At 57.9% G+C, this 26,190-nt stretch overlaps 10 protein-coding genes across 17 annotated transcripts; all 10 read left to right on the forward strand.

Moving 5' to 3' along the window:
- Positions 1-272: 272 nt before the first annotated feature.
- On the forward strand, positions 273-1,016 carry ABB37_08361 (hypothetical protein; the record flags this gene model as incomplete). The annotated part of the gene is made up of 1 exon (XM_015807337.1): positions 273-1,016. One exon carries the CDS (start codon positions 273-275, stop codon positions 1,014-1,016), a length of 744 nt encoding a protein of 247 aa, XP_015653876.1.
- An 863-nt stretch (positions 1,017-1,879) lies between these two features.
- Positions 1,880-3,491, forward strand: ABB37_08362 (surface antigen-like protein; the record flags this gene model as incomplete). Of its 3 annotated transcripts, none has more annotated exons than XM_015807338.1 (1): positions 1,880-3,491. In XM_015807338.1, the coding sequence occupies exon 1, from the start codon at positions 2,055-2,057 to the stop codon at positions 3,489-3,491; it is 1,437 nt and encodes a 478-aa protein (XP_015653877.1). In that variant the 5' UTR covers positions 1,880-2,054. The 3 variants fall into 3 exon arrangements, with proteins under 3 accessions (XP_015653877.1, XP_015653878.1, XP_015653879.1); XM_015807339.1 differs by having other exon boundaries at positions 1,882-3,491; XM_015807340.1 differs by having other exon boundaries at positions 1,913-3,491.
- Positions 3,492-4,557: 1,066 nt separating this feature from the next.
- On the forward strand, positions 4,558-6,801 carry ABB37_08363 (surface antigen-like protein; the record flags this gene model as incomplete). The annotated part of the gene is made up of 1 exon (XM_015807341.1): positions 4,558-6,801. Exon 1 carries the CDS (start codon positions 4,717-4,719, stop codon positions 6,799-6,801), a length of 2,085 nt encoding a protein of 694 aa, XP_015653880.1. The 5' UTR covers positions 4,558-4,716.
- A 1,056-nt stretch (positions 6,802-7,857) lies between these two features.
- Positions 7,858-9,469, forward strand: ABB37_08364 (surface antigen-like protein; the record flags this gene model as incomplete). 3 transcript variants are annotated; one of them, XM_015807342.1, is made up of 1 exon in its annotated part: positions 7,858-9,469. In XM_015807342.1, the coding sequence occupies exon 1, from the start codon at positions 8,033-8,035 to the stop codon at positions 9,467-9,469; it is 1,437 nt and encodes a 478-aa protein (XP_015653881.1). In that variant the 5' UTR covers positions 7,858-8,032. The 3 variants fall into 3 exon arrangements, with proteins under 3 accessions (XP_015653881.1, XP_015653882.1, XP_015653883.1); XM_015807343.1 differs by having other exon boundaries at positions 7,860-9,469; XM_015807344.1 differs by having other exon boundaries at positions 7,891-9,469.
- A 745-nt stretch (positions 9,470-10,214) lies between these two features.
- Positions 10,215-10,689, forward strand: ABB37_08365 (hypothetical protein; the record flags this gene model as incomplete). Its single annotated transcript, XM_015807345.1, has 1 exon — positions 10,215-10,689. The coding sequence occupies exon 1, from the start codon at positions 10,255-10,257 to the stop codon at positions 10,687-10,689; it is 435 nt and encodes a 144-aa protein (XP_015653884.1). The 5' UTR covers positions 10,215-10,254.
- Positions 10,690-12,491: 1,802 nt separating this feature from the next.
- ABB37_08366 (hypothetical protein) lies at positions 12,492-13,349 on the forward strand (the record flags this gene model as incomplete). 2 transcript variants are annotated; one of them, XM_015807346.1, is made up of 1 exon in its annotated part: positions 12,492-13,349. In XM_015807346.1, exon 1 carries the CDS (start codon positions 12,609-12,611, stop codon positions 13,347-13,349), a length of 741 nt encoding a protein of 246 aa, XP_015653885.1. In that variant the 5' UTR covers positions 12,492-12,608. The 2 variants fall into 2 exon arrangements, with proteins under 2 accessions (XP_015653885.1, XP_015653886.1); XM_015807347.1 differs by having other exon boundaries at positions 12,512-13,349.
- A 2,952-nt stretch (positions 13,350-16,301) lies between these two features.
- ABB37_08367 (Surface antigen-like protein) lies at positions 16,302-17,432 on the forward strand (the record flags this gene model as incomplete). Of its 2 annotated transcripts, none has more annotated exons than XM_015807348.1 (1): positions 16,302-17,432. In XM_015807348.1, exon 1 carries the CDS (start codon positions 16,419-16,421, stop codon positions 17,430-17,432), a length of 1,014 nt encoding a protein of 337 aa, XP_015653887.1. In that variant the 5' UTR covers positions 16,302-16,418. The 2 variants fall into 2 exon arrangements, with proteins under 2 accessions (XP_015653887.1, XP_015653888.1); XM_015807349.1 differs by having other exon boundaries at positions 16,322-17,432.
- A 2,568-nt stretch (positions 17,433-20,000) lies between these two features.
- Positions 20,001-21,131, forward strand: ABB37_08368 (Surface antigen-like protein; the record flags this gene model as incomplete). Of its 2 annotated transcripts, none has more annotated exons than XM_015807350.1 (1): positions 20,001-21,131. In XM_015807350.1, the coding sequence occupies exon 1, from the start codon at positions 20,118-20,120 to the stop codon at positions 21,129-21,131; it is 1,014 nt and encodes a 337-aa protein (XP_015653889.1). In that variant the 5' UTR covers positions 20,001-20,117. The 2 variants fall into 2 exon arrangements, with proteins under 2 accessions (XP_015653889.1, XP_015653890.1); XM_015807351.1 differs by having other exon boundaries at positions 20,021-21,131.
- Positions 21,132-22,204: 1,073 nt separating this feature from the next.
- Positions 22,205-22,561, forward strand: ABB37_08369 (hypothetical protein; the record flags this gene model as incomplete). The annotated part of the gene is made up of 1 exon (XM_015807352.1): positions 22,205-22,561. Exon 1 carries the CDS (start codon positions 22,310-22,312, stop codon positions 22,559-22,561), a length of 252 nt encoding a protein of 83 aa, XP_015653891.1. The 5' UTR covers positions 22,205-22,309.
- A 416-nt stretch (positions 22,562-22,977) lies between these two features.
- On the forward strand, positions 22,978-23,857 carry ABB37_08370 (surface antigen-like protein; the record flags this gene model as incomplete). Its single annotated transcript, XM_015807353.1, has 1 exon — positions 22,978-23,857. The coding sequence occupies exon 1, from the start codon at positions 23,183-23,185 to the stop codon at positions 23,855-23,857; it is 675 nt and encodes a 224-aa protein (XP_015653892.1). The 5' UTR covers positions 22,978-23,182.
- Positions 23,858-26,190: the final 2,333 nt, after the last annotated feature.

The following is a 26,190-nucleotide window of genomic DNA, read 5'->3' on the forward strand; positions in this document are numbered from 1 at the left end:
GGCGATCGAGTGCTCCTGCACCTGCACTGAGAGGGCCTACAACCCGCCCGCCTGCACCACCGCCAGCGACCCCACGCAGACCTACGACGACACCGCCACGTGCACGGTCCTGAACTGCGCCACCTGCGACCGCCTCTATCCGAGCTCGCGCTGCACGCAGTGCAACCCCGGCTACGAGCCCTCCCCCACCTACCAGTGCGACGCAACCACCACCACCACCACGACCACCACCGCCGTGTGCAACGTGCAGTATTGCATAAAGTGCGACCCCAATGACGGCTCCAAATGCACCGTGTGCGCCGCCGGTTGGTACCTCATCCCCGGCGGCACGTGCTCTCCCGTGGAGTGCCGCGTGGCCGACTGCGTGGAGTGCATCACGGGCGACCCCACCAAGTGTGCGCGGTGCGCGCCTCCAAAGATCGTTGACACGGTCACCTTCCAGTGCATCACGAGCGGCAGCTGCAGCGTCAGCCACTGCAAAACGTGCAGCCCCGTCAGCGCATCCGTGTGCGACACCTGCGACGCCGGCTACACCCTGTCGGCTGACAAGACGACTGCACGGCGGACGTCACCTCCACCACGACGCCAACAACGCCGTGCAGCGTGCCGAACTGCATCACGTGCGTCGCCAGCGACCCCAACACCTGCCAGTACTGCCGGAGTGGCTACTACACGTCCAACGGCCAGTGCGTGCCCACCAGCAGCTGCTACGTGGGCAACTGCGCACAGTGCATGCTGCGCGACAGCACCAAGTGCTCCACGTGCCGCAACGGCTACCTCCTCAGCTCCACCTACACCTGCCTCTCGCAGCACGTCAACGTGAACGGCGCCGTTGCACCGCACTCGCGGTGGGTGGCTGTGGCCGTGATGGTGGCATTCGCCGTCACGTACTTGGCGTAGGCGGCACGTACCAGGCGTGGCGCCCCGCCGGTGCGAGCCAACATGTGAACAGCCCACTCGCACCGGCGGCAGCGGCTCGACCTACGCGCCGTATTCCCCCTACTCCCTCCCCGTAGAGTATTGTTCTCTTTTAGCTTTCTTCGTTTGTTTCCTTCTTGCTTCTTTCTACTGTCGGAGCGGGCCCGCAACGACCCCTGCGTTGCCCCCACGCCTGGCGCCACCCGCTCCGCTTCGTTTCCTCCGGCAAATCGACTGACGGCACCACACACAAATGCTTTAGCTTCTTCTTTCTCTCATTCTCATACGCTACGTGTTGGTGCCGCGTTTTCCCTTCTGTTTTCTCCCGAAGCCCCACCCGGTTGAGTGTGCGACTCCGGTGTGCGTAGCTGTTTTCTTCTCTCTTTTCCCGGTTGTTCGCAACCGCCATTCTCTTCGCCATCGGCGAGTCGTCGCATCCACGCACGCACACGCACCGACGCACCGATGGGTGTGCAGCATGTGTGTGGGAGACGTGGTGGTACTGCGCCGCTGTCCGTTGGTGTTCTTGTCTCATGTGCACAGACACGCAGAAAGCCGAACCCCTCTCCTCTTTGCACCCCGCATCCCCCGCCGTCCCCGCCTCCCTTGCACCCCCGTGGCGGTGCTGGTCCGGGGAGTTTGCGTGCATTTATGTGTTGCTGTGGGGTCAACGTGTGTGTGGATGTGTGGATGTGTGTGTGCGGTCGCGCGCCGGCGCACCGCCCTCCACCTCCGCCTGCCCCATCGCCTCCGTCAGTGAAAGAAGGGGGGAGGGGGAAGAGAGGGGGGCGTTGGCAGGGAGAGCGCGAGGGACGAGGAGCGCGGGTCGTCGCGCCCCGGTGAGGGCCCACGCTGGCAGCTGACAGCGGCACGGCACGACGGGGTGCAGCGCAGGAGCAGGCGCACTCCTCTTCCTCGCCACGCTGACGTGCACACGCCGCTAACGCCTCACGAATCTGCGAGAGTAATGGCTTGCGCCTCTATTCGCACACCAAGTTTTCTTTGCTTTCTCGGTTTCTCTCTGCGGTGTGTGTTTCTCGCCGACACAAGTCCCAGTTCATCCAAGCCTCTTGCAGAGACACGCACGCATTGGTTTTTTCTTTTCTCTTCTCTCCCTTTGCTGCTCGTGGTCAACCATGCGTTACGCAAAGGTCGTGTTTCTGCTGTGCGCTGCGCTGGTCGTTCTGAACGCAGCCGCCACCCCAGCAGCAGCAGCAGCGCCGACGCAGGCTGAGTGCAGTGCGTTGTACACGTGCGTAAACAGCGACCCTTCGCGCCAGACCATTATCCCCTCGGCAGACCAATGCCTCTGCTGCTCCTCCGCGAACATAACGGATTGCAGCGGCTCGTCCAGGTTGTGCTTGACAGACTACTGCACGGTGTGTTCAGGCTCGGCGGCTGCATCCAACTCTGGCCCCTGCACGGCGTGCTTCACTGGCTACCAGCTTGCGAACGGCGTTTGCGCGCAGTGTAAAGTTCCCCACTGCGACGAGTGCACGACAAACTCTACCGGCACCCTTCCGACGTGCAACCTGTGCAGTAACGGCTTCCACTGGAACAACGGTGAGTGCGACGCGAACACCGCCGACTCGGGCGCCAGCGGGAGCGGCAGGGGCAGTGCGTCGAGCTCTCGTGGCGTGACGCAGTGCCGTGCAGCGCACTGTAAAACATGCAGCAGCACCGCGGCCACGCAGTGTGCGCAGTGCGCCGACGGTTACGCGTTCGACGTTTCCAACGTCTGTGTCAGCTCCTGCAAGGTGAACCACTGTGACCTGTGTTACAGCAACAGAACGAATGACTGCCAGCTGTGTTCAGCCGGGTACACGTGGAACAACCTGCAGTGCGTGCAGGGTCCGGGGTGCCGTGTGGGCCATTGCACACAGTGCAAGGGCGGGAGCTCACCGACATCCTCTGGCAGCGATCCCGAGAGCACGTGCGTGGTGTGCGAGAGCGGCTACACGCTGACCAACGGCTACTGTGTGGCGTCCTCCACGTGCACAGTGGCCAACTGCGCTGCCTGCAGCAATTCCCCCGATCAGTGCACCACCTGCAACCCGGGCTTCCGCCTCGTGAACGGCACGTGCTCTCCCGTGGAGTGCCGCGTGGCCGACTGCGTGGAGTGCATCACGGGCGACCCCACCAAGTGTGCGCGGTGCGCGCCTCCAAAGATCGTTGACACGGTCACCTTCCAGTGCATCACGAGCGGCAGCTGCAGCGTCAGCCACTGCAAAACGTGCAGCCCCGTCAGCGCATCCGTGTGCGACACCTGCGACGCCGGCTACACCCTGTCGGCTGACAAGACGACTGCACGGCGGACGTCACCTCCACCACGACGCCAACAACGCCGTGCAGCGTGCCGAACTGCATCACGTGCGTCGCCAGCGACCCCAACACCTGCCAGTACTGCCGGAGTGGCTACTACACGTCCAACGGCCAGTGCGTGCCCACCAGCAGCTGCTACGTGGGCAACTGCGCACAGTGCATGCTGCGCGACAGCACCAAGTGCTCCACGTGCCGCAACGGCTACCTCCTCAGCTCCACCTACACCTGCCTCTCGCAGCACGTCAACGTGAACGGCGCCGTTGCACCGCACTCGCGGTGGGTGGCTGTGGCCGTGATGGTGGCATTCGCCGTCACGTACTTGGCGTAGGCGGCACGTACCAGGCGTGGCGCCCCGCCGGTGCGAGCCAACATGTGAACAGCCCACTCGCACCGGCGGCAGCGGCTCGACCTACGCGCCGTATTCCCCCTACTCCCTCCCCGTAGAGTATTGTTCTCTTTTAGCTTTCTTCGTTTGTTTCCTTCTTGCTTCTTTCTACTGTCGGAGCGGGCCCGCAACGACCCCTGCGTTGCCCCCACGCCTGGCGCCACCCGCTCCGCTTCGTTTCCTCCGGCAAATCGACTGACGGCACCACACACAAATGCTTTAGCTTCTTCTTTCTCTCATTCTCATACGCTACGTGTTGGTGCCGCGTTTTCCCTTCTGTTTTCTCCCGAAGCCCCACCCGGTTGAGTGTGCGACTCCGGTGTGCGTAGCTGTTTTCTTCTCTCTTTTCCCGGTTGTTCGCAACCGCCATTCTCTTCGCCATCGGCGAGTCGTCGCATCCACGCACGCACACGCACCGACGCACCGATGGGTGTGCAGCATGTGTGTGGGAGACGTGGTGGTACTGCGCCGCTGTCCGTTGGTGTTCTTGTCTCATGTGCACAGACACGCAGAAAGCCGAACCCCTCTCCTCTTTGCACCCCGCATCCCCCGCCGTCCCCGCCTCCCTTGCACCCCCGTGGCGGTGCTGGTCCGGGGAGTTTGCGTGCATTTATGTGTTGCTGTGGGGTCAACGTGTGTGTGGATGTGTGGATGTGTGTGTGCGGTCGCGCGCCGGCGCACCGCCCTCCACCTCCGCCTGCCCCATCGCCTCCGTCAGTGAAAGAAGGGGGGAGGGGGAAGAGAGGGGGGCGTTGGCAGGGAGAGCGCGAGGGACGAGGAGCGCGGGTCGTCGCGCCCCGGTGAGGGCCCACGCTGGCAGCTGACAGCGGCACGGCACGACGGGGTGCAGCGCAGGAGCAGGCGCCTTTACTTGACGTGTTCGGCGTGTGGGTTTGCGTGCACACACGTGTGGCTGCTGCAACCGCGTGGGCAGTAACTTCCCTCCGCCGTTGAACTTTCTTTCCAGAAAACCGCGCTGAAAAACCGCCACCGAAAGTCTAGCCGACATTCTTGTTATTTTCCCTTTTTTCTCTTCGTTCTCCCCGCAGCCACTGCAGTGCGCCTGTGAGTGTGTCTTCGCGTCCTCGCCGATGTTGATGTTCGTGCGCGTCCTCACCGCGCTCGCAGTCGTTGCTGCGTGCGTGGCCCTCCCTGCATTTGCCGTGGTGGAGAGCAGTGTCAACGCCGCCCTGGCAGGAGTGATCAACGCCAGGTTGTCCAACGACGCCGACAACCCCTACCCCGACGTCGGCAATATTGGCGAACAGCATGGCTCGTTGTACATCGAGCCAACGCTGACGGACGGCACCTTCACGATTCAAGGCGCCGCCGTCTCCTACTCCGACTTGGGACTCGAAACGGGCCTCATCCACCTGGACTCCCTCACCGTGTCGAACGGCAACGTGGTGATCAACGGCTACTACCCGGTGGTCACGCTGATCCAGTTCTCCGCGATGAATGGCATGGCGGCGGCCAACACGCCGATGATCACCCTGGTCAACGCGTTCTCAAGCGACAGGCTCACGATCGAGGTGGTCGACTCCAGCGTGGCGTGGAGCGCTGCGGAGACCACCGCGAACACGCAGGTGCTGTTCTTGATGCCGCAGACGCTGGCGGGCGCCGCCGGTGTGTTTGCGCTGGGCGTTAAGCTGGCCAGGGCCTCGGCCGTCGTGGGTGTGGTGGACTCCTCCGATCACGCCTCGATGCTGGTAGTGAACAACAGCGTCGTCGCGGTGGACTACGCCGAGTGCGACGGCTGCGCCAACGGCATCATCTACATCCCGTCCTCCGCCATCGTCGTGCAGTCCAACAGCCTGCTCCGCGTGTCGCACATCGCCCTCACCGCCACACCGGCGCCGGCGGTGGCAGTCATCAACGCCGCCTCGGGCGGCATCAGCGTCACATCCGACAGCCTCATCGTCGTGGAGAACATCACGTCGCGCACCAGCAGCATCTTCGGTGGCAACATGAACTCTGCCAACGTTGGTGCCGGTGGCGTGGCGCTCCGCTACCTGGATGTGAAGGACGTTGGTGCGACGTTGGGTGCGGGGGTGTCCTACACCGATGTCACAGTGCAGAGCGGCAGCAGCGAGCTGGACGGTGCGACGCACGTGGAAAACGCGTGCCCCTCTGCGTGCCTCAACCACTTCTCGCTGGTGAACGCGCCGCTGTCGTGCAACTGCACCTGCGGCGCCTTGCCCACCACCTCCCCCTCCTCGGCGAACGCCACGATGTCCTACCGGAACTTCTGCACGCTCATGGTGGACCCGCTATCCACCTACTACCCAAAGGGGTGCACGGACGGCTGCATCTGGTGCCACAACGAGACCGCCTGCAACACGTGCTCGGCGGGCTGGACTCTCAACTCCACCACCGCAACGTGCACGCAGACCGCCGCTCCGTGCCCTGCCAACTGCGCGACTTGCAATGCCGCCGGCGTGTGCACCGCGTGCAACGAAGGCTATGCCATCTCCACCTCCGGCGCCTGCGTCCGCTGCACCACGGCGGGCTGCAAGCAGTGCAGTACGAACAACCCCAATGTGTGCACGCTGTGCCAGGACAACTCGGCACCCATCAACAACGTCTGCGCGTCGAACTGCACGGTCCCCTACTGCGTCTCCTGCCCCGTCGCCCCGGACACGTGCGCGCGCTGCGCGGACAACTACGGCCTCGTGAACGGCACGTGCTCTCCCGTGGAGTGCCGCGTGGCCGACTGCGTGGAGTGCATCACGGGCGACCCCACCAAGTGTGCGCGGTGCGCGCCTCCAAAGATCGTTGACACGGTCACCTTCCAGTGCATCACGAGCGGCAGCTGCAGCGTCAGCCACTGCAAAACGTGCAGCCCCGTCAGCGCATCCGTGTGCGACACCTGCGACGCCGGCTACACCCTGTCGGCTGACAAGACGACTGCACGGCGGACGTCACCTCCACCACGACGCCAACAACGCCGTGCAGCGTGCCGAACTGCATCACGTGCGTCGCCAGCGACCCCAACACCTGCCAGTACTGCCGGAGTGGCTACTACACGTCCAACGGCCAGTGCGTGCCCACCAGCAGCTGCTACGTGGGCAACTGCGCACAGTGCATGCTGCGCGACAGCACCAAGTGCTCCACGTGCCGCAACGGCTACCTCCTCAGCTCCACCTACACCTGCCTCTCGCAGCACGTCAACGTGAACGGCGCCGTTGCACCGCACTCGCGGTGGGTGGCTGTGGCCGTGATGGTGGCATTCGCCGTCACGTACTTGGCGTAGGCGGCACGTACCAGGCGTGGCGCCCCGCCGGTGCGAGCCAACATGTGAACAGCCCACTCGCACCGGCGGCAGCGGCTCGACCTACGCGCCGTATTCCCCCTACTCCCTCCCCGTAGAGTATTGTTCTCTTTTAGCTTTCTTCGTTTGTTTCCTTCTTGCTTCTTTCTACTGTCGGAGCGGGCCCGCAACGACCCCTGCGTTGCCCCCACGCCTGGCGCCACCCGCTCCGCTTCGTTTCCTCCGGCAAATCGACTGACGGCACCACACACAAATGCTTTAGCTTCTTCTTTCTCTCATTCTCATACGCTACGTGTTGGTGCCGCGTTTTCCCTTCTGTTTTCTCCCGAAGCCCCACCCGGTTGAGTGTGCGACTCCGGTGTGCGTAGCTGTTTTCTTCTCTCTTTTCCCGGTTGTTCGCAACCGCCATTCTCTTCGCCATCGGCGAGTCGTCGCATCCACGCACGCACACGCACCGACGCACCGATGGGTGTGCAGCATGTGTGTGGGAGACGTGGTGGTACTGCGCCGCTGTCCGTTGGTGTTCTTGTCTCATGTGCACAGACACGCAGAAAGCCGAACCCCTCTCCTCTTTGCACCCCGCATCCCCCGCCGTCCCCGCCTCCCTTGCACCCCCGTGGCGGTGCTGGTCCGGGGAGTTTGCGTGCATTTATGTGTTGCTGTGGGGTCAACGTGTGTGTGGATGTGTGGATGTGTGTGTGCGGTCGCGCGCCGGCGCACCGCCCTCCACCTCCGCCTGCCCCATCGCCTCCGTCAGTGAAAGAAGGGGGGAGGGGGAAGAGAGGGGGGCGTTGGCAGGGAGAGCGCGAGGGACGAGGAGCGCGGGTCGTCGCGCCCCGGTGAGGGCCCACGCTGGCAGCTGACAGCGGCACGGCACGACGGGGTGCAGCGCAGGAGCAGGCGCACTCCTCTTCCTCGCCACGCTGACGTGCACACGCCGCTAACGCCTCACGAATCTGCGAGAGTAATGGCTTGCGCCTCTATTCGCACACCAAGTTTTCTTTGCTTTCTCGGTTTCTCTCTGCGGTGTGTGTTTCTCGCCGACACAAGTCCCAGTTCATCCAAGCCTCTTGCAGAGACACGCACGCATTGGTTTTTTCTTTTCTCTTCTCTCCCTTTGCTGCTCGTGGTCAACCATGCGTTACGCAAAGGTCGTGTTTCTGCTGTGCGCTGCGCTGGTCGTTCTGAACGCAGCCGCCACCCCAGCAGCAGCAGCAGCGCCGACGCAGGCTGAGTGCAGTGCGTTGTACACGTGCGTAAACAGCGACCCTTCGCGCCAGACCATTATCCCCTCGGCAGACCAATGCCTCTGCTGCTCCTCCGCGAACATAACGGATTGCAGCGGCTCGTCCAGGTTGTGCTTGACAGACTACTGCACGGTGTGTTCAGGCTCGGCGGCTGCATCCAACTCTGGCCCCTGCACGGCGTGCTTCACTGGCTACCAGCTTGCGAACGGCGTTTGCGCGCAGTGTAAAGTTCCCCACTGCGACGAGTGCACGACAAACTCTACCGGCACCCTTCCGACGTGCAACCTGTGCAGTAACGGCTTCCACTGGAACAACGGTGAGTGCGACGCGAACACCGCCGACTCGGGCGCCAGCGGGAGCGGCAGGGGCAGTGCGTCGAGCTCTCGTGGCGTGACGCAGTGCCGTGCAGCGCACTGTAAAACATGCAGCAGCACCGCGGCCACGCAGTGTGCGCAGTGCGCCGACGGTTACGCGTTCGACGTTTCCAACGTCTGTGTCAGCTCCTGCAAGGTGAACCACTGTGACCTGTGTTACAGCAACAGAACGAATGACTGCCAGCTGTGTTCAGCCGGGTACACGTGGAACAACCTGCAGTGCGTGCAGGGTCCGGGGTGCCGTGTGGGCCATTGCACACAGTGCAAGGGCGGGAGCTCACCGACATCCTCTGGCAGCGATCCCGAGAGCACGTGCGTGGTGTGCGAGAGCGGCTACACGCTGACCAACGGCTACTGTGTGGCGTCCTCCACGTGCACAGTGGCCAACTGCGCTGCCTGCAGCAATTCCCCCGATCAGTGCACCACCTGCAACCCGGGCTTCCGCCTCGTGAACGGCACGTGCTCTCCCGTGGAGTGCCGCGTGGCCGACTGCGTGGAGTGCATCACGGGCGACCCCACCAAGTGTGCGCGGTGCGCGCCTCCAAAGATCGTTGACACGGTCACCTTCCAGTGCATCACGAGCGGCAGCTGCAGCGTCAGCCACTGCAAAACGTGCAGCCCCGTCAGCGCATCCGTGTGCGACACCTGCGACGCCGGCTACACCCTGTCGGCTGACAAGACGACTGCACGGCGGACGTCACCTCCACCACGACGCCAACAACGCCGTGCAGCGTGCCGAACTGCATCACGTGCGTCGCCAGCGACCCCAACACCTGCCAGTACTGCCGGAGTGGCTACTACACGTCCAACGGCCAGTGCGTGCCCACCAGCAGCTGCTACGTGGGCAACTGCGCACAGTGCATGCTGCGCGACAGCACCAAGTGCTCCACGTGCCGCAACGGCTACCTCCTCAGCTCCACCTACACCTGCCTCTCGCAGCACGTCAACGTGAACGGCGCCGTTGCACCGCACTCGCGGTGGGTGGCTGTGGCCGTGATGGTGGCATTCGCCGTCACGTACTTGGCGTAGGCGGCACGTACCAGGCGTGGCGCCCCGCCGGTGCGAGCCAACATGTGAACAGCCCACTCGCACCGGCGGCAGCGGCTCGACCTACGCGCCGTATTCCCCCTACTCCCTCCCCGTAGAGTATTGTTCTCTTTTAGCTTTCTTCGTTTGTTTCCTTCTTGCTTCTTTCTACTGTCGGAGCGGGCCCGCAACGACCCCTGCGTTGCCCCCACGCCTGGCGCCACCCGCTCCGCTTCGTTTCCTCCGGCAAATCGACTGACGGCACCACACACAAATGCTTTAGCTTCTTCTTTCTCTCATTCTCATACGCTACGTGTTGGTGCCGCGTTTTCCCTTCTGTTTTCTCCCGAAGCCCCACCCGGTTGAGTGTGCGACTCCGGTGTGCGTAGCTGTTTTCTTCTCTCTTTTCCCGGTTGTTCGCAACCGCCATTCTCTTCGCCATCGGCGAGTCGTCGCATCCACGCACGCACACGCACCGACGCACCGATGGGTGTGCAGCATGTGTGTGGGAGACGTGGTGGTACTGCGCCGCTGTCCGTTGGTGTTCTTGTCTCATGTGCACAGACACGCAGAAAGCCGAACCCCTCTCCTCTTTGCACCCCGCATCCCCCGCCGTCCCCGCCTCCCTTGCACCCCCGTGGCGGTGCTGGTCCGGGGAGTTTGCGTGCATTTATGTGTTGCTGTGGGGTCAACGTGTGTGTGGATGTGTGGATGTGTGTGTGCGGTCGCGCGCCGGCGCACCGCCCTCCACCTCCGCCTGCCCCATCGCCTCCGTCTCTCGTAGTCTCGCTCTTGGGGTGTCTTTGGAGTCGGTGTTGTGGCCCTCACCCGTGCGTTTCAGCTCAAGCGCATCCTGTGTCTCGTGCTGCTTTCGATGATCGTTGTTGGTGTTGTCTTGGGAAGCTATTCTTTCTCCTCTACTCCTCCGATGTCGCCGTGGGCTCTTCTCTCTTCGCTGGTTCGAGACTGTCCGCTGTTGTTTGGTTGCTGATGTTAGGCACAATGAAGAATAGAACAAGCACAGAACAAACACGGAAGATACTGGCGAACCGCATCGCCACAGTCCTTCGCACGGCGACGTGCGGGGATGATGGTTGTTCAGTGCCCCAGCGCTGTCCACTCACGGATACATGCGGTCGGGCTTAGTGCCCTTGTGCATGGCTGGTGCGATTATTCGCTGTCCCAGATAAATGTCTATATATAGAAGGAGAGAGAAGCCGCAGTGCAGCGACGACGAACTGCCGCATCTCCCTGTCCTGTGGGCACGATCCCTACTACTTCCATTTTGCATATCTGCGAAGCCTGCGGTGCGTCATGCAGCGAATTGGTTTGAAGATGCTCCGACCAGGGCACGCCTGAGAGAACGCACGCCACCTGCGCGGGTAGGGTGTGAGGTGTCTCTCGACACCCCTCCTTCTTCCCCCCTCCCCCTCCATCTTCGCAGAGGCCGCAACAAGCTGTGCGGTGCGCCGCTGCCTTGCGTGCGTCAGCGGCAACTCTATCGCTCACGCCACCTGCGCGAAAGTCAACACCCATAGCCCGTTCTTCGACGGGCACGGAAGGACGGTAGGAGCAACGCTGTCGCGCCGTAGCTGCTGGAGGTGGCTGCGGCTGCAGTAGGTGGTTGTCACGGAGGTCCACCTCGCCTCATCGTCTCCACTGCAGCGGATGATGCGTGCGGTTTTTGTTCGTAATAATACTACTGCGTCGTTGTTGTTGCTGCTGTGCTTTACTGCTTTTTACAGTCGACGTGTGTGACGGCAGATGTACGTGTGTACTTAACCGCACATCAACCTCATTCTCCCTCCGCGTCAAAACGGAGCACATAAAGAGCATCGTTGCTACTTTGCTCTACTTATAAGTTTCCCTTTGCTCCCATCCCATTCCTCGCCGACGGTGTTGCCGTGATGATGCGGTAGTTATTCAGAGGTGCTCCTTCCATTTGTTTTCGTTTTTCTCTCTTTTTTCAGCGTCTTGCAGTGAGACCGCTGAGCAAACCACTGTGTTTGCTACACCATCATCGGCACCTTATTCGTTGTCGTCGTTGATGTTGATTTCTTCCTTCGTATTAAACGCGTCCCGTGTAACGGAGCGCTTCGTGTGCTTGGTGTGCGTACTTCCACGCCGCATCGCCCGCTATCTCGCCTGCTACTCCCCCGTGGGTGTGGGTGACAGCTGGACTTGAGAGACGTGTGGAACCATCAAAACGCTGTGTTTCCCCGATCCTGCACGGGTCGCAAAACCACGCGAAATTGTCCCCCGAAAGCGCATCAAGAAAACCGTTGCTGTTCAGTTCCTTTCTTCTTCTTTTTTTCTTTTGGGTTTTATTGTTGTTGCGGCTGCGCTCTTCTCTTTGTGGATGCGTGCTGCCGTCTCTCCGGAGTGTAAAAGGAAAAGGGCGAGAATCAGGCGAGCATGTCAGCGGTACACTTATGTGTACGTGTTTGTCTACGGATTGGTTGATTGATCTATTCGAAGTGACCGAAAAGGGCAGGTGCAAAGGAAGTCTCAAAGATCATCGGCGGCGTCCGCCGTTTTGCAATCGAGCAATGAAACGCATTTATCTTTTTGGCAACTCTGCCTACGGAAGAGACACAGGATGCGTGTACGGGCGTTATCACCTCTCTCGCAGCGAGAGACGGCACTGAAACGTGCTGTACGAGTTGTAGCTGCACAGTGTACTCTCCTTTTCTCGCTTCCGATCTCCGACGAAGCATGGTATTCGCTCTCTGGGAGGCCATTAAAGGTTGTCGAGGGCCGTCCCGACACCGCACAAAAGAGAGCGTGCTGTCGGCCTCGCCTACCCGGTCGCCAGTCGGTGACCGCGGGGAGGCAAAAGGAAATGATAAAGCGTCTTCTCCTCTCCACTCCCCTCTCCCCACCGCCCTTCTTTCTCGCCCTCCTCACTCTGCGCGCACGCGTTCGCCGCTCGCCTTTCCCAAACGTCGAGGCGTCGTACTCAACACGCAGTTCTTTTCTCTCCCCGCCTGCTCCCCTCGGCTCTCCCCTGCACCGCCCGTGACGGCGCTTCACTCTCTCTCCCCCTTTCCCCTTTACACACAGGTATGTCCGTCCTTTGCCGCTGCGTGGCCGTTGCAGTGCTGTGGTGGACGCTGGTGCTGGCCTTGCCGGCGCAGGCGTGGTCCATCACCGACTTTCCGCAAATTGACTGCGCCGATACCGACTTGGAGCACTGCTCCCAGTGCCACTACGCCACTATCGGTGGTGTCACCCACTTCCTCTGCGCCATCTGCGTCGACACCGCCACTACGCGGTATTCGCAGGCAACGCAGGGGCAGAACTTTGCCACCTGCCAGGTGTACAACGGCAACTGTGAAATGCACGACTGCGACAAGTGCGGCTCAGACGACCCAAAGATTTGTGTGGCGTGCAACCATGGCGTGCCCGACCAAGAAACGTCGGAGTGCCTCGGGGAGACAGTTTCGTCCGCCACGGGTGGACTGTACACCTCGAGTAAGGCCCCCACGCCTGTCCCGGTCCCAGTAACGACCACCACAACAACCACACCTGTGCCTGTCCCGGTAACGACCACCACAACAACCACACCTGCGCCTGTCCCGGTAACGACCACCACAACAACCACACCTGTCCCGGTCCCAGTAACGACCACCACAACAATACAGGTGTGGTTGTTGTTGTTGTCGTTACCGGGACAGGCACAGGTGTGGTTGTTGTGGTGGTCGTTACCGGGACAGGCGCAGGTGTGGTTGTTGTGGTGGTCGTTACCGGGACAGGCACAGGTGTGGTTGTTGTGGTGGTCGTTACTGGGACCGGGACAGACGTAGTTGTTGTGGTGGTCGTTACCGGGACAGGCGTAGCCTGTCCCTGTCACCACCACCACCACCACCACCACCACCGCCAGGCCAAGCACTCCGTGTGCCATCGACAAGTGTGCCGTGTGCACGAGTGACGGGAAGGCATGCGCTACGTGCGTGATCGGCTACACCGTCACGGAAACGGGCACCTGTATGCAGTCGGGGTATTGCGCGGTGGCCAACTGCGTGCAGTGCGCAGCGACGAGCTACAGTCGGTGCACGACGTGTGCGGCGGGTTATGCCTCCAACGCCGATGGCGTATGCAAGCGCCGTGCGAACGGGTCTATGTCGGGTCCGACCGCCCTCCTCGTTGGGATCGCGGTGCTCGCGGTGGCCGTGGCGGACCTTCTTTAACTCATTTTGCTTTCACCTAGGTGTGCCTGTGGGTGTATGTGTGTAGGACTGTACCCCTCCCTCCCTCTATCTCTCTACTACGTTTTTTTCTTCTTTTCCCCCTGTTTGTGCACATTTTTGGTAGTCGCTTTCTTCACTTCCCCGAGGCACTAAGTGCCGCTGTAGCGGCATCGTCCGTGTCGCCGGCATGGGTGTGTGCGCGCCCTCTCTCTCTCCTTTGCTTGTCATTCGGTTTTCCCATCAGGCCGCCCTACGTTCGGTTCCTTGTTTTGTTTTCCTTTGTGGTTTGTTTTACACACCTCCGTTTTGTCCTCTCGGTGCGATCGCTGTGAAGGGCATCAAACGACGTCGTCCCCCATCCGTTTTATTCTTCTTGTTATTAGTAATATTATTATAAAGCCACCCATCTTCCCCCCCCCCCCCTCCTCCTCCTGCACAGCCGTTGCGGTTGTCGTCGGTGGACTAGTGTAAGGCAAGGTGTACACAAGAAAACAGGCACCCATCTCCCCATCCCCCTCCCCCCCTCTTCGCCCTCCTCGAGGTGTGCAGCCACACCCGTCATGGAGAGAAGAGAAGGGAAGCGGAAAGACCCGACCTCAAGCCTATTTGTATGTGCACGGCAGCAAAAGAAGAAGAAAAGGTGTTGTCACGCTGGTCATGTGGAGGGAGGGGAGGGTTATTAGCTTCGGCTACTTATTTTCCTCTGCTTTGTGTGCATTTTTGTTTTCTTTCCTTTGTTGTTGTTGTTGCTCCGGCCACTTCAGCTACGAGGATGGATGGATGGATGTCGACTTACACGCGACGGTGTGCATCTGTCGATGCATTTCGCATGCGCTCTTCTCATGAGCGACGTTCCACACACACACACACACTAACAAGCAGCACACATAGTTTCGATAGCGCAGCACGTTGTGGTTTCTTCGTTTATTACTATTATTCCTTCCTTCATTGTTTCCCATGTGGGTAGGTAACGAGGAGTGCCACACCATGTCCACCCAACCAATCCCCCCCCCCTCCTTTTTTGTTGTTGTTATCGGTGGTGGTGGTGGTGGTGTGGTAACTTCAGCTCGTGAACTCTCTCTTCGAATGTTGACAATCTTTTATGTTTTCAATATCACTACTTTGCTTTCTAGTGGGTTCCCCCCCCCCCTCCTTCCCCATTGTTTCGTTTTCGCGTACAATCCCACCCGATCTATTGCCGTTCATGCGGCTTATCTTTCCTTTTTGTTTTCAGTGATTCGTGTCACACACACACACACACACACACACACACACACACACGTCGCCTACGGAATTGTCTGATGATGATGATGATGATTGCTGCCACGCGTACTACTGTTTATTCCTTTCCTTTTCTTCGTTGTTGAGTCGCGTATTCATAACACCCCTCACCCTCTTTCATCCACGTCTTTCCTTTCTGATTTTACTCTTTTGCATTTACTGTTATGGTATGTTCTTTATGTTGTTGTTGTTGTTGTTGCGGCGGCGGCGGCGGGACCACGCGCGAACCGTGCATTCGGGTAGAGCTCTGCGAAAGACGGAAAAGTACATATTGTGCTGCGTGAGTGAACGCCATGAAACGAAACGAGCGGTGCTGCGACCCACGCCAGCGCAGGAGACGGAAAATTAAAATGAGCTTTAAAAAACACGGCAATGAATTCTCTTAATGAAGGAAGCGACCCTGTTTTATTATTATGATTTCCAAGTACAGAAGAGCATCTCTTTCGTTTCCCATTTGCGTCTGCGTGTGCCCTTCGCACGAGGAAGAAGAACAACTGCTACACGAAGGCCTCTGTCCCTCGGCGGAACGCCAGGGTTTTGCATTCCCGCTGTCGCAGCTTCTCACAGCATGCTGCACCACTGTACGCTGTGGCCTTTTGAGATAAGCCCTTCACACTCTTCATTGTGCAGATGTCGCTCCTGTAGAATCGAGGCTTTTGGGTTTTATTGTTGTTGCGGCTGCGCTCTTCTCTTTGTGGATGCGTGCTGCCGTCTCTCCGGAGTGTAAAAGGAAAAGGGCGAGAATCAGGCGAGCATGTCAGCGGTACACTTATGTGTACGTGTTTGTCTACGGATTGGTTGATTGATCTATTCGAAGTGACCGAAAAGGGCAGGTGCAAAGGAAGTCTCAAAGATCATCGGCGGCGTCCGCCGTTTTGCAATCGAGCAATGAAACGCATTTATCTTTTTGGCAACTCTGCCTACGGAAGAGACACAGGATGCGTGTACGGGCGTTATCACCTCTCTCGCAGCGAGAGACGGCACTGAAACGTGCTGTACGAGTTGTAGCTGCACAGTGTACTCTCCTTTTCTCGCTTCCGATCTCCGACGAAGCATGGTATTCGCTCTCTGGGAGGCCATTAAAGGTTGTCGAGGGCCGTCCCGACACCGCACAAAAGAGAGCGTGCTGTCGGCCTCGCCTACCCGGTCGCCAGTCGGTGACCGCGGGGAGGCAAAAGGAAATGATAAAGCGTCTTCTCCTCTCCACTCCCCTCTCCCCACCGCCCTTCTTTCTCGCCCTCCTCACTCTGCGCGCACGCGTTCGCCGCTCGCCTTTCCCAAACGTCGAGGCGTCGTACTCAACACGCAGTTCTTTTCTCTCCCCGCCTGCTCCCCTCGGCTCTCCCCTGCACCGCCCGTGACGGCGCTTCACTCTCTCTCCCCCTTTCCCCTTTACACACAGGTATGTCCGTCCTTTGCCGCTGCGTGGCCGTTGCAGTGCTGTGGTGGACGCTGGTGCTGGCCTTGCCGGCGCAGGCGTGGTCCATCACCGACTTTCCGCAAATTGACTGCGCCGATACCGACTTGGAGCACTGCTCCCAGTGCCACTACGCCACTATCGGTGGTGTCACCCACTTCCTCTGCGCCATCTGCGTCGACACCGCCACTACGCGGTATTCGCAGGCAACGCAGGGGCAGAACTTTGCCACCTGCCAGGTGTACAACGGCAACTGTGAAATGCACGACTGCGACAAGTGCGGCTCAGACGACCCAAAGATTTGTGTGGCGTGCAACCATGGCGTGCCCGACCAAGAAACGTCGGAGTGCCTCGGGGAGACAGTTTCGTCCGCCACGGGTGGACTGTACACCTCGAGTAAGGCCCCCACGCCTGTCCCGGTCCCAGTAACGACCACCACAACAACCACACCTGTGCCTGTCCCGGTAACGACCACCACAACAACCACACCTGCGCCTGTCCCGGTAACGACCACCACAACAACCACACCTGTGCCTGTCCCGGTAACGACCACCACAACAACCACACCTGTGCCTGTCCCGGTAACGACCACCACAACAACTACGTCTGTGCCTGTCCCGGTAACGACAACAACAACAACCACACCTGTGCCTGTCCCTGTCACCACCACCACCACCACCACCACCACCGCCAGGCCAAGCACTCCGTGTGCCATCGACAAGTGTGCCGTGTGCACGAGTGACGGGAAGGCATGCGCTACGTGCGTGATCGGCTACACCGTCACGGAAACGGGCACCTGTATGCAGTCGGGGTATTGCGCGGTGGCCAACTGCGTGCAGTGCGCAGCGACGAGCTACAGTCGGTGCACGACGTGTGCGGCGGGTTATGCCTCCAACGCCGATGGCGTATGCAAGCGCCGTGCGAACGGGTCTATGTCGGGTCCGACCGCCCTCCTCGTTGGGATCGCGGTGCTCGCGGTGGCCGTGGCGGACCTTCTTTAACTCATTTTGCTTTCACCTAGGTGTGCCTGTGGGTGTATGTGTGTAGGACTGTACCCCTCCCTCCCTCTATCTCTCTACTACGTTTTTTTCTTCTTTTCCCCCTGTTTGTGCACATTTTTGGTAGTCGCTTTCTTCACTTCCCCGAGGCACTAAGTGCCGCTGTAGCGGCATCGTCCGTGTCGCCGGCATGGGTGTGTGCGCGCCCTCTCTCTCTCCTTTGCTTGTCATTCGGTTTTCCCATCAGGCCGCCCTACGTTCGGTTCCTTGTTTTGTTTTCCTTTGTGGTTTGTTTTACACACCTCCGTTTTGTCCTCTCGGTGCGATCGCTGTGAAGGGCATCAAACGACGTCGTCCCCCATCCGTTTTATTCTTCTTGTTATTAGTAATATTATTATAAAGCCACCCATCTTCCCCCCCCCCCCCTCCTCCTCCTGCACAGCCGTTGCGGTTGTCGTCGGTGGACTAGTGTAAGGCAAGGTGTACACAAGAAAACAGGCACCCATCTCCCCATCCCCCTCCCCCCCTCTTCGCCCTCCTCGAGGTGTGCAGCCACACCCGTCATGGAGAGAAGAGAAGGGAAGCGGAAAGACCCGACCTCAAGCCTATTTGTATGTGCACGGCAGCAAAAGAAGAAGAAAAGGTGTTGTCACGCTGGTCATGTGGAGGGAGGGGAGGGTTATTAGCTTCGGCTACTTATTTTCCTCTGCTTTGTGTGCATTTTTGTTTTCTTTCCTTTGTTGTTGTTGTTGCTCCGGCCACTTCAGCTACGAGGATGGATGGATGGATGTCGACTTACACGCGACGGTGTGCATCTGTCGATGCATTTCGCATGCGCTCTTCTCATGAGCGACGTTCCACACACACACACACACTAACAAGCAGCACACATAGTTTCGATAGCGCAGCACGTTGTGGTTTCTTCGTTTATTACTATTATTCCTTCCTTCATTGTTTCCCATGTGGGTAGGTAACGAGGAGTGCCACACCATGTCCACCCAACCAATCCCCCCCCCCTCCTTTTTTGTTGTTGTTATCGGTGGTGGTGGTGGTGGTGTGGTAACTTCAGCTCGTGAACTCTCTCTTCGAATGTTGACAATCTTTTATGTTTTCAATATCACTACTTTGCTTTCTAGTGGGTTCCCCCCCCCCCTCCTTCCCCATTGTTTCGTTTTCGCGTACAATCCCACCCGATCTATTGCCGTTCATGCGGCTTATCTTTCCTTTTTGTTTTCAGTGATTCGTGTCACACACACACACACACACACACACACACACACACACGTCGCCTACGGAATTGTCTGATGATGATGATGATGATTGCTGCCACGCGTACTACTGTTTATTCCTTTCCTTTTCTTCGTTGTTGAGTCGCGTATTCATAACACCCCTCACCCTCTTTCATCCACGTCTTTCCTTTCTGATTTTACTCTTTTGCATTTACTGTTATGGTATGTTCTTTATGTTGTTGTTGTTGTTGTTGCGGCGGCGGCGGCGGGACCACGCGCGAACCGTGCATTCGGGTAGAGCTCTGCGAAAGACGGAAAAGTACATATTGTGCTGCGTGAGTGAACGCCATGAAACGAAACGAGCGGTGCTGCGACCCACGCCAGCGCAGGAGACGGAAAATTAAAATGAGCTTTAAAAAACACGGCAATGAATTCTCTTAATGAAGGAAGCGACCCTGTTTTATTATTATGATTTCCAAGTACAGAAGAGCATCTCTTTCGTTTCCCATTTGCGTCTGCGTGTGCCCTTCGCACGAGGAAGAAGAACAACTGCTACACGAAGGCCTCTGTCCCTCGGCGGAACGCCAGGGTTTTGCATTCCCGCTGTCGCAGCTTCTCACAGCATGCTGCACCACTGTACGCTGTGGCCTTTTGAGATAAGCCCTTCACACTCTTCATTGTGCAGATGTCGCTCCTGTAGAATCGAGGCTTTTGGGTTTTATTGTTGTTGCGGCTGCGCTCTTCTCTTTGTGGATGCGTGCTGCCGTCTCTCCGGAGTGTAAAAGGAAAAGGGCGAGAATCAGGCGAGCATGTCAGCGGTACACTTATGTGTACGTGTTTGTCTACGGATTGGTTGATTGATCTATTCGAAGTGACCGAAAAGGGCAGGTGCAAAGGAAGTCTCAAAGATCATCGGCGGCGTCCGCCGTTTTGCAATCGAGCAATGAAACGCATTTATCTTTTTGGCAACTCTGCCTACGGAAGAGACACAGGATGCGTGTACGGGCGTTATCACCTCTCTCGCAGCGAGAGACGGCACTGAAACGTGCTGTACGAGTTGTAGCTGCACAGTGTACTCTCCTTTTCTCGCTTCCGATCTCCGACGAAGCATGGTATTCGCTCTCTGGGAGGCCATTAAAGGTTGTCGAGGGCCGTCCCGACACCGCACAAAAGAGAGCGTGCTGTCGGCCTCGCCTACCCGGTCGCCAGTCGGTGACCGCGGGGAGGCAAAAGGAAATGATAAAGCGTCTTCTCCTCTCCACTCCCCTCTCCCCACCGCCCTTCTTTCTCGCCCTCCTCACTCTGCGCGCACGCGTTCGCCGCTCGCCTTTCCCAAACGTCGAGGCGTCGTACTCAACACGCAGTTCTTTTCTCTCCCCGCCTGCTCCCCTCGGCTCTCCCCTGCACCGCCCGTGACGGCGCTTCACTCTCTCTCCCCCTTTCCCCTTTACACACAGGTATGTCCGTCCTTTGCCGCTGCGTGGCCGTTGCAGTGCTGTGGTGGACGCTGGTGCTGGCCTTGCCGGCGCAGGCGTGGTCCATCACCGACTTTCCGCAAATTGACTGCGCCGATACCGACTTGGAGCACTGCTCCCAGTGCCACTACGCCACTATCGGTGGTGTCACCCACTTCCTCTGCGCCATCTGCGTCGACACCGCCACTACGCGGTATTCGCAGGCAACGCAGGGGCAGAACTTTGCCACCTGCCAGGTGTACAACGGCAACTGTGAAATGCACGACTGCGACAAGTGCGGCTCAGACGACCCAAAGATTTGTGTGGCGTGCAACCATGGCGTGCCCGACCAAGAAACGTCGGAGTGCCTCGGGGAGACAGTTTCGTCCGCCACGGGTGGACTGTACACCTCGAGTAAGGCCCCCACGCCTGTCCCGGTCCCAGTAACGACCACCACAACAACCACACCTGTGCCTGTCCCGGTAACGACCACCACAACAACCACACCTGCGCCTGTCCCGGTAACGACCACCACAACAACCACACCTGTGCCTGTCCCGGTAACGACCACCACAACAACCACACCTGTGCCTGTCCCGGTAACGACCACCACAACAACTACGTCTGTGCCTGTCCCGGTAACGACAACAACAACAACCACACCTGTGCCTGTCCCTGTCACCACCACCACCACCACCACCACCACCGCCAGGCCAAGCACTCCGTGTGCCATCGACAAGTGTGCCGTGTGCACGAGTGACGGGAAGGCATGCGCTACGTGCGTGATCGGCTACACCGTCACGGAAACGGGCACCTGTATGCAGTCGGGGTATTGCGCGGTGGCCAACTGCGTGCAGTGCGCAGCGACGAGCTACAGTCGGTGCACGACGTGTGCGGCGGGTTATGCCTCCAACGCCGATGGCGTATGCAAGCGCCGTGCGAACGGGTCTATGTCGGGTCCGACCGCCCTCCTCGTTGGGATCGCGGTGCTCGCGGTGGCCGTGGCGGACCTTCTTTAACTCATTTTGCTTTCACCTAGGTGTGCCTGTGGGTGTATGTGTGTAGGACTGTACCCCTCCCTCCCTCTATCTCTCTACTACGTTTTTTTCTTCTTTTCCCCCTGTTTGTGCACATTTTTGGTAGTCGCTTTCTTCACTTCCCCGAGGCACTAAGTGCCGCTGTAGCGGCATCGTCCGTGTCGCCGGCATGGGTGTGTGCGCGCCCTCTCTCTCTCCTTTGCTTGTCATTCGGTTTTCCCATCAGGCCGCCCTACGTTCGGTTCCTTGTTTTGTTTTCCTTTGTGGTTTGTCGTTCAGAAGTCTGCATTCGTATGATGTGTCTACTCATTCTTCTCCTTCTCTTTTTTTCCTTCTCTTTTGCTGCTCACTCACAAAGTAAGCCGAAGTGCTCATCGGAGTGGCAGCGGCATCCGCGCTTCTCCGCGCACACCGTTCTCGCGCATTTCTTTTGCTGTTTGCTTGTGCGCGCGCCGCCGTATGCGCATGGATCCACTACCTCTACCTCGCCTCGCTCCCTTTGCCGGTTCTTCGTTTTCTTTTTAACCACTGCAGGGAGCCTCCTTCATCCAGCTTCTCTCATCGTCGCTTTCGGCCCCAGAGATGAACAGCCGAGCGAGGAATGATGGGATGTTGAGATGGCGGAGATGCGTAGGTCTAACTGGTTTATTATTAATACTTTATTGTCATTATTATTATTTTGCTTTCTACTATCCTCATGTGGTTTCTCGTGCGACAGCTCTCCGCTTTCGAGTCTTTTTTCTTTTCTTCTCGTGTTCCCTCCTTCACCCTAGCCCGCACCTTCGCGCTTTGAAGGCGGATCAGGAAAGAACCTGTGCCACCTTCTCAATTTCTTTGCCACCATTCGGAAAAAGCAAATATCAATACGAATAGAATCTTAGGGTCGTCTCGCACACGTACTCACCAGTGATTATGAGCTCGACAGTTTTGCGGTACCGGGCTAGAAATGTGATGCAGTAGGAAATGCTTGTCGTCTTCTACCCTCTTCTTCTCCTCTTTCCGCATTGGCTCTCTCTCCTAAACCTTATACCCGTTTACGATGGGTCGCTCTACACAGAGAGAGCTCCCACCTTCGTGTACCTCGGGGCCCAGCACCGTGTGTGTGTGTGTGTGTTTGTTCGGGCGGGGACCGTGAGAAGGGTACGTACAAGTCGTACTGTATGTGTTCCCAAGTACCCGAACGGCGACCGCAACCGCTACCACCACCGCTTCGAGCACGACACCTCCCACCGCCACCCTTACACCGCCGTCAACGTGGGCGTGGGGGGGGGGGGGGTAACCACCGGTGTCGTTGCCTCCTCCCTCCCCCATCTACGTCTAGTGCTTTCGTTCTCCTCATGTTTTCACCCCTCCGCTGCCGTTTCAATGCCCACTTTTGTTTTTGTTTTTTACTTCTCTGTTTTGTTCTTTGAGGAGATTGCCGCCCTCTTTCCTCCCTTTCGACTGTCTTCCCTCTCTCCCCACCCGTGTGTGTCGCTCCGCTGCATGGTGGCCAACCCCCCTGGTTTTTCGTTCCCCCTCTCAAGAGAACAGCGCTGTACATGTATATTATCGGAAGGTATGGGTGTGTGTTGGTGTGTAACCGGTTGGCGCTTGTTGCGTCAAGGCAACCGCACAACGATGCACGGTCGTGCGGTGTGGACGCGTGTACAGCACTACGTCTGGGCACTTCACGTGTGAGGTGCCACAGCCACACCTGGTTGTCCGCTGCATCTGGGTGTGACACGGTGTCACTTATCAAGCGTCCCCCACCTCTCCCTCTCCGTCTCCCTCCCCTGACCTCCCTTCTCTGCTCCTTCCCCGCCGCCCATACGCACGCACACTACGCAGTAATACCCCTTTTCCAGCTAAAACCACCCCCGTGTTCTTCTTTAGGTCTCTCTCCCTCTCTCGCCGCGCGTTGCCGCTGTCTGTCGCTTCTCACCCTTCCCGTCTGATTCTTCGGTCCTCTTTTGCTTCCCTTTCGTCTGCACAACCGGCCGCAACTACACCAGAAAAAGCAAGAGTAAAGGAACAGAAAAAGGAAAGGGAGAATGGCTGGCTTCACCTTCACCTCCTCGAAGAAGCGCTGCGCTGTGGCGGTGCTGCTTGTCGTCCTTGTCATCACCGCCGTCTCTGCAGCTGCGCAGGAGGACCCCACGCACCCCCCGGTGGTTACGTGCCCGGCCACCTTCAAGCACTGCAACGAGTGCGTGCAGGTCAACGGCGCCCCTCGCTGCTCCAAGTGCGCGGATGGCTTCTCCACCGTGTCCACCAGTGGTACCTGTGCCCCTTACAAAGGAGCCTGCTCGGCGCCGAACTGCCAACAGTGCACCAGCGATAATGCGGGCAAGTGTACGCAGTGCGCCGCCGGCTGGCTGCTGAACTACAGGACCCTCCAATGCGTCTCCGACTCACCCTCCGCGACATGCCAAGTGCCATACTGTGCGATGTGCAGCAACGGCATGCCATACGTCTGCGTGGTCTGCTCGCAGGGCTACTCCCTCATGAACAGCGGCGAGTGCAAGCTCACCGGCTCGTGCAGCGTGGATCGCTGCCTGCAGTGCTTTAACGACGACTACCAACAGTGCCAGGAGTGCGAGAAGGGCTATCGGGTGACGGTCAAGGGCAACTGCCGGCGTGGACGCAACGCCGCCGTCTCTCCCCGCTCCTCGGCCGTGGTGCTCGTCCTCGTCGCTGCCGTGACCTACGCGGCAACGATGATGTAATGCGGATACAAGCATTCAAAGTAAAGTTTTAGTTTACATCGTTCTCTTGTATTTTCTTTTCTTTTTGTTCTGAAGTGAGAATACGAGAGAGAGAGAGAGACGTAGTTGACTGGACGACGCGGTACAGCGATGCGGTCAGAAGGGAAGAGAAATGCCGCAACGAGAGAAGAAAACAGTGAAACGGGAGCTTATCACCCTTCGAAAGAGCGGAAAGGATGTGGTGTGGCTAAAGTGCGGTGTACGCTTTCGGTCCTTCTTCCCTTTCACAGTATTTGTTTTTTTTTTTTTGTTGGTTCTATGTGTTGGTTGTTGCTGTCATTTTTGGAGTAGTTGGTTTGCTATCAGCATTCATCATTGACTGCACCGCACATAGCCACAACGCCGTGCACCTTTGCCTGACCCTATTCCTCTTCCCTTCTCTTTTTTTTTTCTAGAGGGGTGGGAGCTCGTTTCGGGCTTTCTACCCCTCTCGTTCTCTCCTCTTCTTCATCACGGCGCGCCGTTATTCGCCAGCTTTCCGCTTCGCCTCGCTACGCCTCGACTTCCCCCGGCTGACCGCGACGGCTCTCTTTCTTTCTTTACTTCAGATCAAACGCCTCAGCATTTCTTTTTCTCCTTCTTTCCCTGCCATTTACTACTTCTTTGGGTTTATTATTATTATTATTTATGTGCGTCTTCTTTGGTTCTCTCTTCCCTCGTTCGATGTGTACAGCTTTTCTTCTTTTGACAAAGCCTCTCTCTCTCTCAAAGAGAGAGCGAAATGCATCCTTATCAGTTCTTTCTTCTTTCGGTTTCCTTTTCTTGTTTACCCCCTCTTCAATGCTGATTCCTGTGGTTTCGTCATCTTGAATCTCCCTCGACTGCGAAGCGGGGTGAGCGAAGGCATCGTCTGCATCCGTGTTTTTCTCTTTTCTCTCCGAAGGATTTAAGAAGTGAGCGAGAGGCGGCGCCACCGCCATTGAGCCACAGGCACACCAACGAGCAAGAAGAAAGTGTGTTTTCTGCACACAGTGTTTGTTGTTGTCTTTGAAGGTGTACGTGTGTGTGGAGGCCGTTCTCCTCGGAGGGATTTTGCGTTCTTCCTTGGTGTTTCTTTATATATATGTAAACACCAATTTGGATGCCAGCGTGTTTCTCTCTCTCCTTTCCTGCTCAGTGCGAGTGCGAGCGCAGCCGACCGTCCCTCGAAAGCGGAACGGCCGCTGCGCTTTCGCTTCTACGATATCCGCTGCGTCGTTTACAAACTCTCCCTGACCTCTCATTTTTATTTCTACCCATTAATTGTTATTCTGACGCAGTACTTCCGTCGTTAATGTGAGCAGCTCCGCCTTTTTCTTTTCTTTTCCTGTTTTCTTCTTTTGGGGGTTTTTTGTGTCCCGTGATCTTATCACACTCTCTCTCACGTCTCGCTCTCTCCCCCTCCATTCACCTCATCGACGCGGGGAGGAGCGCTCTCGCCGCGTGTGGTTGATGAGCAAGTGCTCAAACCGCTTCCTTATGTGACTGATTGATTCCTCTCTTTCTCTCTCTCTCAGCGCATACGCACGCAGAGCAACGAGCAGTTTGTTCGGTTGTTTGTTTATTCGCCAGAAGTATTTGCAAAAGGCAATAAAAAAAAATGGGAGGAAGCACTTTAGAAAGGAAAGAAAGAAGAGCGTGTCCGACGTGTTTCATTTCCCAGAGCTTGTACTCGCATGTTGAGGCGTGCGTGGAATCAAAAACACATGCAAACAGGAAAAAGGGGGGCGAGAGAAGCGCACGCGGAGCGTCTCTCTGTTCGTTTCCTGTTTGGTGTTGGTTCCTCTCCCCCTCCCTTCTTCATCTCTCCGCATTGACTGCCGAGTGTTCTTTTCTTTTCTTAAATATATATAATTTGTTTTCTTTTGTTTAGGATAGTATTACCATTTACTGCACCCTCCTTTTCCGCCGCACCTTTCCCAACGGCTCCCTGCGTGTGTGGGGGGTAGGGGGTGGGGGTCTGTCTCCATCTCGTCCTCCCCCTCCCCCATCCACACCCTCATCGCTTTCCTGCTGGGCACTCCAAATTGATTCGTGCTTGGCGCCTCTTAAAAACAGCAAAAAAGAAAAGGGGAGGGACAACGCATCGTCACAGCTCTTGAAGTGTCCGGGAACGTCATTGGTGAAGCCGACAAGGCGGACCGTCGATGCTGCTTGTTATTTTCTTTCTCTCAGTGGTGGGCATGGGCGGTGAAGACGGGACTGGTGAGGGCCGAAACGAAAGAAAGAAGAAGGTCACGACAGAGGAGTACGCCTACTACATGTGCACAGACTACAATTGGATATATATATATATATATATATATATATATATA

The sequence above is a fragment of the Leptomonas pyrrhocoris genome, assembly GCF_001293395.1.
Source record: "Leptomonas pyrrhocoris isolate H10 chromosome Unknown, whole genome shotgun sequence".
NCBI lineage: Eukaryota > Euglenozoa > Kinetoplastea > Trypanosomatida > Trypanosomatidae > Leptomonas > Leptomonas pyrrhocoris.